Source organism: Galeopterus variegatus, unplaced genomic scaffold (assembly GCF_000696425.1).
Source record: "Galeopterus variegatus unplaced genomic scaffold, G_variegatus-3.0.2 Scaffold443, whole genome shotgun sequence".
Classification (NCBI taxonomy): Eukaryota; Metazoa; Chordata; class Mammalia; order Dermoptera; family Cynocephalidae; genus Galeopterus; species Galeopterus variegatus.
The window spans coordinates 579,005-590,320 of NW_007726554.1; the positions used below are offsets into that span (position 1 = coordinate 579,005).

The following is an 11,316-nucleotide window of genomic DNA, read 5'->3' on the forward strand; positions in this document are numbered from 1 at the left end:
CTCAGCCAGTGAGCGGGAACTGGTCTGTATGTGGGATCCGAACCCTCGGCGGGAGCGCCCCACCGCGCTCCCAAGCGGCCCACTGCAGCAGTGCACAGCCAGTGAGCGGGAACTGGTCTGTATGTGGGATCCGAACCCTCAGCGGGAGCGCCACCGCTCTCCCAAGCGGCCCACTGCAGCAGTGCGCCACTGGGCTGGCCCTGCAAAAGTTTTTTTATACTGTAAGAGGGGCTCTGTCTCTAGAGTGCTATGCTTTTATAAAATCCCTAGTGTATTTCGCCTTTTAGATAAATCTGACTGTATATTTCTAGCATTCTTTTTAAATGGTCATACAATTTTTAAAAAATGTTTTATTACAGACAATTTCAAATAAATACAAAAATAGGTAGAATATCATAATGGTGAGGGCTTTTTTGCTGCATCATCCTATGTCAGAAGGTGGAAAGAGAGGGAGAGAGAGAGAAAAAAAGAGAGCCAAACTCGTCCTTTTATAAAGAGCCCACTCCCGAGATAACAGCATTAATCCATTCATGAGGGCAGAGCCCTCATGGTATAATCACCTCTTAAAAGGTCTTGCCTCTTAATACTATTGCAATGGCAATTAAATTTCAACAAATGTTTTTTGGGGAACTCATTCAAACCACAGCAATGCCTGAACCAACTATTCAATATCAGTTGTGGAAGCAATTGCCTACCCAGCTCATTGACCACTCCAACATGCACTTTGGCTGGAATCTGGATGCAAACAGTAGCCTTTAGAAGGCCTCAGTCACCAGCGCTAACTCAGTTCTACAAGAAGGACTGTTTCCTACACAGGCCACCTTCCTTATTAACTCCTTATCTGGAGTCAACAAAGCAGGAAATACTTTTGTTCCACTTCAAAGCACTTATTTCTTGAGAGAACCCAAAACTAACTGATACCTGGCCAAAAGTCAAGAGCATAGTAGAGAGTCTAGCCTACATATGATGTTAGGATAGGACACCTCCTCTCAATCTCTCCACCCCTACCAATTCCTTGTTTCCAATGCATTTGCTGGAATTCTCGTTTCTCTGCCCTGTGTTTATACTGTTTACACTGTTTGCAGAGCTTGGGCGTAACAATAAATAATGTCCCACTCAATTTACTTTATTGTGCTTTTTTGGCATGAGTATAATTAGTAGGGTCTAGCGGGGACTTCATCATCCTAGAGATAGGTAACCAGAATTGGGCAGTCGGCTCTTCCCTGGGGACTTTTGAATAATCCCCCAGCCTGCAGTTTAATAATCTACCTGATTATTGTGTGTGGCCACTAGAGCTTAAGTGTTCTTAGTCTAGGGACATTTTCTGCTTTCTCTGACACCCTCTGGCTCACTTGCTGGTTCCCAGCACCCATTTTCCTATAGATACAGAGAGAAATACATATTTATAATGTCTATATATACATATAAGTTTAATAAAGGAAAATTAGAAACTCTGTCTATATCTGTAGAGAAATGCACATCCATGTTCTATAAACAGGCATCTACACAACAGAGGAAATAGAACATTTACTGTTTGCCTTTTTAAATCATGAATCTGACCATATCATATCCCTCACCCAGGCTTGAAGTCCTTTCAATGGCTTCCTATTGCTCCCAGGATACTTCAAGACTCTGCAATATTTGTCCCTATGTCCCCAGTAGCCCCCTTGCTCTCTCTGATTCAGATCCCTTATTCTCCTCTCAGTCCTCTTACTTGCCATGCTCCCCTACACCCCAGGACCTTTTGCACATGCCATCCCTTTAACCTTCAATTGATTGCCCCCGACACATACACCTTTGACTACTTGTCTATTCACCTTTCAGATCTCAACTCAAATGTCATCTCCTCAGGGACCCTTCTCCTACCCACCCTAAATTCAAATCCTCCATCATACATGTATAAAGCACCATGACCATCTTTGGAGCACCTACCACACCTGCAATTTTACTTTTGTGTGATTTCCTAAAAGTACCTTCTACTTCCCCAGTAAGACTTCAGAATACAGGAACCATTCCTGCTTGCTGCTTATTGTTGCCTAGCTCAGTGCTTGGTACATAGTAGGCTCCCAATAAATATTTGCATGAATAGATGAATAAACCAATATGTGAAAGCCCCAGAAGAACAGCATGCACTCAGTGGATATTAACTCACTTCCTTTCAGCATCTAGCAAAGATTTTTAGTTTCTCATTATTTTAGAGTATAGTTTGATAACTAAATAGTTAAAACTAAACTTAACTTTAGTAAGTCAAAAGCCAATAACTCAAAACAACACAGTACACAACTGTTTAAATAGTATGTAACTGTACACAGTATGTAGCAAAGATTTTTAGTTTCTCATTATTTTAGAGTATAGTTTGATAACTAAATAGTTAAAACCAAACTTAACTTTAGTAAGTCAAAAGCCAATAACTCAAAACAACACAGTACACAACTGTTTAAATAGTATGTAACTGTACACAGTATGTAACTGTTAATATAAAGTTAAGTGTTGTTAACTTTAATAAGTCATAATCCAATAACTTAAACCAACACAGTATGTAATTGTTTATATGCCTGGAGATAACCATGCCTAAAAGTTTGCCTCCTTTAAGAGTTTCTTACATTAGGAAAATCTTAATTTTCTAGACAGATAAGTGAAAAGATTATTTTCTGAAAACACCCTGAAACCGGCCTGTTGTTGTACTAGTATCTGTAGTTGTTGACCAGGTAAAACTTGTGTGAATACCTAAAAACCAAATGCCACTACTGAAAATAAATCCAAAGGCTACATGGAAATAATATATTATAATTATTAAATGATTCTCATGAACTGCCCTAAGTTTTCTGAAGTTTTTTTTATTTCTAAATTATTATCATCACGTAATTTGTGAGTCACCAAATCTGGGTCATAGAGTGGAAAAACTCTGGACTTGAGATCAGAAAGCTGTGCCTGAACCTATTTTATAAGCTTATTGTAAAGATTAAATGGAATAATTTTTTGAAAACCTCTCTTGTGTTGAACACGTACTTCACATTGCATATGGAGCTAGGTGTGTTATATATTAAGTCAATTACCTCTCAAAAAAAGACTATGAAATATGTATTATTACCCCCACTTTACAGATGAAGAAATTGAAGCTCTCACAGGTTGAAAAACTGGCCCAAGATCCCACATCCTGCAAGCTGCAGGACTAGGGTGCATGTAAAAGGGCTCTAGCTAGGAGGTATGTAAGCTGTAACTTGCCATAGAATGAAAGGTGTCTTGTTAAAAAGCATCTCTGAAATGACGACTTCTGTCAATATTCACATATATTCCTCCCTCCTATGTGCCTCTAAAGTCCTCTTATCTGGTATAGTGGATCAAACCAAGTTGGAGTCAAGAGCCAGAAACTCATCTGATGTCTGCCAACAGAACACCAAGTGTGCAAGTTGCTTCTCATTACTTCCTCGTTTATGTTTTCAGTTTCCATACTCACATGTAGACCACATCTCAGGGTGTCACGAGGATTCACCACATAGAAAACTTGCAGTGGTGCACTTTTCAAACGCCCAAATATTCCAAAGAAATTGGTGTGACTTTTGTCCCACGACAACAGGAGGCAAGGGCATGGGGTGGGATGTAGGATCAATGCCATGACAAAGGTAGAAAAAGAGCTAGTCTTCTGTTTTTCTACCTCCATGTCTGCTGCCATATGATTAGAAGTTGCTTGAGAATAGACAGATCTATGCAAATTAGATATACAGTTCAAAACAATCAATTTTTATTTGTTGCTTTACTGGTGGTGCAATCTAAGAGGAAAAACTAAGGGTTTTTGTATCATTTGTTTACTCAACAAATATTTATTGGATGTCTATGAAGTGCCAAGCATGGTGCTGTGCATGAGCTGTGGCTAGCAGAGGGTACCTGGCAAAGCCCATCTCTGCTCTCGTCAAGTTTGCAGTCTAGCAGATATGGCCATTGTTGAGCATCATCACAATACTAACAAATGTGGTAAGTTCTAACAAGTTCCGGCTGCTTTGACAGATGTCATGGGGACTTCAGTTGCCTGGAGTTTCATGGAAAGTTTCCTTGAGGAAGTTATCTTTCAGTTGAGACAGGCCACCATCTGTTCAGGGTCGTGTGATTGTGTTCACATCTCAATTCTGACACTTGGGCAAGTTACTGTCTCAGAATACAGATCCTCACATGTAAAACAGGAAAGGATGCACTTGGCAGGATTGTTGTGAGAATGAGAACACAGGTAAAGCACCTCTCACGGTGTCAGGCATACAGTTGGCACTAAGTGCATAGTGCTTGCTATAATTATATATCAATGTAAGCATCAAAGGAAATATGAAGAACAGTCTGGCCAATAGCTAAAGACAAAGGCACAGAGGGGAAATTTGGCAAAGGTCCCACACTTTGTATGGGGGCTTCGTGTCCTGAGTTTCAGATGTTGGAGCACCTAACGCTTTAAGGCTCTGCTAAGTACTGTTTTTATGAGAAGTTGATTAGGAATTTTTGGCGGCTGATCTACTAGTTGTAGTTTAGCTGATGCTTGGTCGGATTTTTCAAGTAAAAGGGAGAAAAACCTGAGAAACATCTTCCTACCCAGAGGACACAGGGTTAATCAGATTTTGGCAGGTTCAAGTGACAAGCAAGAGTTTATGAGCTAGATGGGAGGGGAAGGGATGAATGCTCAGTTGGAGGCACTAGTGCAGGGTCAGAAGGAAGAGCCCTGGCGCCACCTGGACGGGGCCTGGAAGTGGGAAACGCTGGTGTGCCCCCCCAAGTGCGCGCGGGCCATTGTGCGCGCGAAGCCCAGTCCAGGATGCCCAGCGCTCCTCCCCGGCGCGCCCTCCGCAGGCCTCCTGGTGGCTGGATCCCCGCCATCTCCGCACCCTTCAAATGGGTGTGGGTGATTTCGTAAGTGGAAGTGACCGCCACCAAGGGGCCAGCGTGCAAGGAAGTGGGAGTGACGGGGGAGGCGGGGCGGGGAGACGCGCGGGAGCAGTGGGAGGGATGCAGGGGAGGAGTGGGAGGACGGGCGCAGTGGGAGGGGTGAGGAGCAGCGCCGGGAAGGGCGCCGCGGCCGGGCGGGAGGAAGTGCCGGGCTCTGGACTCGCCGCGCGGCGCTCGCGGGGGGCGCGCCAGGAGAGCCCGAGATGCTGCTGCGCTCCACGCGGGGGCTGCCGCTGCCGCCGCCGCCGCCGCCGCCGCTGCTGCTGCTGCTGCTCCTGGGGCCGATCGATCCCTTCTCCCCCGGCGCCCTGGCGGGACCTGCGCCGGCCGAGGACGCCGTGGAGCTGGACTTCTCCACCGAGCGGCCGCTGCACCTGGTGAGTCCCGCGTTCCTGTCCTTCACCATCGACGCCAACCTGGCTACAAACCCGCGGTTCCTCACCTTCCTGGGGTAAGCGCCAGCCTCCTGGTCCTGTCCCCTCTCCTGTCCTGACACCCCTGCCAGCCCCGCCAGCCACTCTCCTCTCTTTTGCGTTGAAACAACTTCACACTCGGTCCCCGGGAACCTCCCCCGCGCGTCTCTCTCTCTCTCTCTCTCTCTCTCTCTCTCTCTCTCTCTCTCTCTCTCTCTCTCTCTCTGTCTCCTCTTCATTTATCTTCATTCAGCAAGTGTTGGCTGAGCGCCCGCTAAGGACCAGGTATTAAAGGGAAATTTGGAAAAGAAACTGCCCACCCGCCCCAGCACTGCGCCAAGAGGAGGGAACCCGGGCAGGTGCACTTGGAGAGCTGTGAGCGCTTGAATTTGCTGCGCAGTGTAGGGCAAATAAGATTGTGGACCAGGCTTCCGCCTTCTAAACTCTGTTAGCAAGATTTAAACAAACAAAACGAAACAGACGCAAAAGGTGTCAAAGGAGGAGAATAAGTGTTACTCCTTTTTTAAAAAAAATCTAAATTATAAACAAGTGAGACCTGGGAGACTAATGCACTGACCTACAGAGAGTCCTAATACAAAGATCTCTCTCCAAAATTAGGCTGCAAAATGTGGTGGTGCTTTGTCAGCTGTAAATTTTTTCTCACCTTAGGAAAAGTGAACTTGGTGCAGGTTTATGGCTCCTGCCCCATGAGTGCAGGCTGACCCCAAGATGGGGAGCTGCAGGGACAATCCCAGGTCATCTAGGCCACTTATCTAGGCCATGGGAGCCTCCAAAGTTGGCCACATCTCAACTAGCCCAGACAGACGGGAATCTCGCCATTGTCAAAGTCCTAAGTGATGTCTTTCCTGAGCCTGCACTATCAGCTGCCATTGCTAATTTTGCAGGTAGCCTACTGGTTAAGAGATTGGCAGTCAGACCACCCTGGTTCAACTCTCAACTCTGCAACTGTGGCAAAGCTGGGTGACCTGGCTTTTACAAGTTGCTTGGTTACTCCAAGCCTCAATTTCTTCATCTGTAGAATGAAATTTCTAAATCCTGACTCACAGGATTATTATGAGGATTTGTATGAGATGATAAGTATTTAGCACAATGTTTGACCCAGAGTAGGTGTTTGAAGTTTAAGCCAATTGTTTTTTCCTGGGAAATGGTGAGTGCTGGGCTAACCATTTACCAGCTTTCTGTGTGTTTCTTTGATCATAGTTAACCTCCACCTTTTCCCTGTGGCAGTAGAGAGAATTTCCTGGTGGGAGAATTTCCTACACAGGTCCAAAAGAAAAAAACCTACGGTACGACTATCAGGGTCCAGGCCTGATCACCCTGTAAACACCATCCTCTCCAGACACACAGAACTTCCAGTCCACAGTTTAAACACCTTTATTCTTAAACACATCTCATAGTTATCCATAGCAGTCTTTCTTCTCCCCCACCCAGCACCTTTTTTTAAAAAACTGGATGATAATGAAAAACCAAGAGAGCACAGTGCGCAATAGATAAAACTGTTTTTTTCGGTTAACAAAACACAGTTTATTCTTGTCCATTCAGGCTTCTCCTGAGGACTGGCTCCTGTCCATTCCAGCTGTCTTCTCTTAGAGAGGACATCTTCCCTAGCTGCTCCCCAGAAGCATCCACAGACACATCCTCACTGTTAGCTGAGACCTAAAAGAGGCAGGAGCTGCTGCTCCTCACCTGAGACCTTGCTTCCAAATTAGGTTCTGAGGGTCCATCTCCCCCGGGATGTTTAGCACAGTGTTCAAATGGCCCAGCCACTTCACAAGACCACACTAAGCTTAATGTCTGTCTACAGTAGAGGAAGCAAGAGAGCTGTTGTTTTACTCTAGTTCCCTAGTGAAGCTGCATGGGCAAAGATGGTAAGCACTGAGCAGATGAAAGCTGAAGGAATAAGGAACGAGAAGATAGCACAAATAGCTGCCCCATGCCCAGTCCTTGTCCTTTGCCAGGCCCTGGTTGAAGCACCTTCTAGGCATTAATTCATTTAGTCCTTGCCCCAACACTAGGAGATAAGTACTGTTATCATCCCCATTTTAAAAAGGAAGAAATTGAGGCCAGGGGAGATTAGATAACTTGGCCATGGTCAGCCAGATAGTAAATGAAGGAGCAGAATTTGAAACCAGACTCTAATCACAGGGACAATAGTACACACATACACAAAAGGAGAACAGTTTACATTTTTTAAAGGAAACAGAGTGGGGTATGGTAGAAAAAGCTTGTCTGGAAACAAATTGAGAGAGTAATATAATGAAAAGAAGCACTCGCATGAGAGTAGGAGTATCGGGGCCCAAATCTCCAAGGTACTTCAAAGGAGGCCTAAACACATTTAATCAGGTGGCATGGTTCTAGCTTCCTGTTTGATAGCAAACAGGTTTTTTTTCACATTTGTAACCAGAGAACATAGAGTACGTAAAACTTAAATGCCAATGATAGAACAATCTAGAATTGGAAAGGAGCATCTTTTTAATTTGTCCTCTTCCCAGAGGGAATTAGTCAACAAACCAATCGAAATACTTCTTCAGCCCAACTATGTGCAAAACTCCAAAAAGGCCCTGGCCCTAGAGCAAATTGTCTAATAGAAATGTAATACAAGCCACATATGTAATTTAAAATTTTCTAGTAACCATATTTTAAAAGATAAAAAGAAGCAGGTCAAGTTTAACATTTTATTTAGCTCAGTATATGCAAAGTATCATTTCAACATCTAATCAATATAAATATATTAATGAGGTATTTAACATTCCTTTTTCAAAAAGTCTCTAAAATCTGGTGTGTATTGTATACTCACAACACTTCTCAATTTGCACTAACCACATTTCAGGTGCTCAGGAGCCACACGTAGCCAGTGCCACCATGTTGGACAGTGCAACTCTACATTTCAGATCAGACATATGCACAAGCCCAGTTCACTAACATAAAGGAAAAAGGAGAGTGCTGAGTCGGTGGGAGAGATTGTTAAGTACCGAACAGCAGAAGTGGTACAAACAGCAACAGCAGTAATCTGTTGTGCTTGCTTTTCACAGCAGTTTGCTTGCTTTTCTTCAGTGAAGTTCATCTCTTTTTGCCAATTTGATAAATGTTTATCAATAGTAACTTTCAATAATTAGATTCCTGCATCTTCATCAAGTAAGTTGCTTTTCATATTTGGAAAAGCATTTACTATCAACGTTAAACACGCATTTTGAAACTGATTTTGGTAAGAGCCACAGGCCCTCTATGTGTATGACAGAAATATCCATGGCCAAATGACCCCTGAGAAGGGCTATCTCCTGATTGAACTCTTATTGTTCCCTTCCCTTCCAAAACTTTCTCTTTTTTAAAAAAATTTTATTTATTTTCCCATGACCTTGGGGTTATAAGGCTGCACTTTAACCAACTGAGCTACCTGGCCAGTCCCCAAACCTTCCCACTGTGTGCTGTGTCCCCGGAGCACTTTGCATGGTAGCCCTGCTCTGTCCTCCTCACAGAATATCCCCTGCACCTCCTTGCCCAGCTGGAACTTGGCTCTTCTCTGAAGACACTCTCTTCCCCTGTAGCCCTTTGGAGGAGAGGCTGCCCAGTCTCGCATACTCCTGACCTTTTCCAGTTCCCCAGTGCAGCTTCTAGAGGACGGCCCATTAGTTTGGACTCCACACTGCTGTAGTTCAACTCCCTTTTGACTTGTTACCTTGGACAAATTACTTACCTCATTTTGTTCAGGTTCCATGTCTGTAAAATGAGTTTAATAATGATACCGACCTCATCGAGTTCTTTTGAGATTAAGTGAAAGAATCTATGCAACATGCCTAAGGCACTCCGTTTGGATTAACCTCTGGTGCATGTTAGAGAGGATCCATCCCACATCTGGCTGTCATCTGCTGCCCCTTGTCACTGCACTCTGCTCCCCTTTCACTCACTTCTCCTTACTGATGGAAGTTTGGCATGGATCTCACTGTTTCCTCTCCACCTCCAAGCCCCACCGTCACCCTAGATGACTCCGAGTTCATCCTGATAAACTGTCTTTCAATTTTTTCACCCCCACATTTTTTGATAATCTTCACTCAGTGTTGTAATGAAACCAGCTTGCACCAGCTTATGAAATGTGTGCATTTCTCTCAGCTCTACATTCAGCCACAGCACACTGGTATCTTGAAATCAGCTATTGGGGGGATTATTTACACCATGGAAATTGACAAACACTAAGAAACAGGGCACTTTTTTCGTGAGAGCCAGTTTAGCACACACTCCATTTCATCCACCTTATGCCATGGCTGTGCCTTGACTCTTCTGCACTATGAGCCTCTCAACATCTGAAATCTTAAAGTCAAACCTACCGTTCTTGGACTACAGTTCCTTACCTTCTCAGCTCTTTTACCCTGTGGTTCCCATCACAAGTGTTTATTAATATCTCCACTGAACAGCTTCTTCGCCTCTCTACTGCTTTCATATCTGATTTGGATTTCTTGATTTATCACATGAACCACTCTTGTGATAATATCCTCAAGCCCCTGCCCCAAACCTGGCTTAGTCCAGTTGTATTTTCTCTCTTTGGGTGAGAAAATTGTATTTTCTCTCTCTACAGGGTGGGTCAAAAATCTGGAAATGGAAAAATATTTCTTAATCATGAATTTTAATGTATATTAATAAACCATTTTTTATGTATTTGCCTGTTTCCAGTCTTAGTGGCCACCTTATATAGCTGGGCTATTGAGCTCTTGGGGGATGGGGAGTGGACAATGTCGCAGCCACATAGATTGATGTTGCACTATAAATTTTTGGCGTCCAGATTTACTTGGCCCTTAGTCTTATTCCTTAACTCTCCATTTCCCTGCCTTTCTCATTCTTTACTTTCTTTAAAACTCTGATTCCACCTCTACTTCACCACTCTTAGCATGGGACCACGCTTCTGCTACCCAAAGAAAATGAAGTTACTAGACAGGAGCACTCCCTTTTCTTCCTGCCGTCAGACCTGCAGACAAACCACATCTGTGTCCAGCTCTCTTCCTTTCTCTTGTCTCAGGCCAGTTCTTCCAGCTCTGCTCTGGATCCCGTCCCCTCCTGCCTCCCCAAGGTCGTTGTTCAATCAATGGTCTCTTCACTCTCCTGGATCTCTAACCTCTCCCTTTTGGTTGGCTCCTTCCTCTCAGCACATAAACACCTTCTAATATTCTTTGAGTCTTTCCCATCTCAAATACCTTCCCACACACGTGTCTCTGCAGGAAGTGCTGTATTTCTTTCCTCCTCTTCCTGGTCCACCCTCATGATGTCACCATCTCCAACATCATCAATGACCTTCTTTTGTTGTGAAACACAATAAACATCTTATCTGATCTCTACTATGGGTTGGTGTCCCCCTCAACCCCGCATTCATATACTGAGGTCCTAATCCCCAAGTATCTCAGAATGTGACTTTATTTGTAAATAGGGTAATTTCAGATGTTATTAGTTAAGATGAGGTCATACTGGAATGCAGTGGCCCCAATCTAATATGACTGATGTCCTTATAAAAAGGGAAAATTTGGAGACAGATATGCACACAGGGAAAATGCCATGTGAAGATTAGAGTTACACTGCTACAAGATATTAGTTAAGATGAGGTCATACTGGAATGCAGTGGCCCCAATCTAATATGACTGATGTCCTGATAAAAAGGGAAAATTTGGAGACAGATATGCACACAGGGAAAATGCCATGTGAAGATTAGAGTTACACTGCTACAAGGTCTTCCAGAATCATCCCTTAAATAAGTGCCATCTTACATAGACAAGTGAAGGAAACCTACTGATACATGAGCAATGCTGTATATAATGGGGGTTTAAAAGTGTTTGCACAAAATGATCAACATAAAAAGTGAGTGAGCAACCTGTCATAATTTTTTCTACTGCCTTGAGACACAGGGCAGTGGATAAAACTGCTCTCATGACAGTGGCAAGCCTTTAGCCACTGCATCTACCTGTCGGCTATACTATCC

General features: G+C 43.8%; 1 protein-coding gene across 2 annotated transcripts in view; it reads left to right on the top strand.

Annotated features, from left to right (window-relative positions):
• The first annotated feature begins 5,046 nt into the window (after positions 1 to 5,046).
• Positions 5,047 to 11,316, top strand: part of HPSE (heparanase) — a 34,241-nt gene continuing 27,971 nt past the window's right edge. The window contains exon 1 of one of the 2 annotated variants that reach the window (XM_008568798.1): positions 5,047 to 5,374. In XM_008568798.1, coding sequence (XP_008567020.1) covers positions 5,127 to 5,374 — 248 coding nt within the window. In that variant the 5' untranslated portion in view covers positions 5,047 to 5,126. The remainder of the gene's footprint in view (positions 5,375 to 11,316) is intronic. The other variant, XM_008568799.1, reaches the window with a different exon arrangement.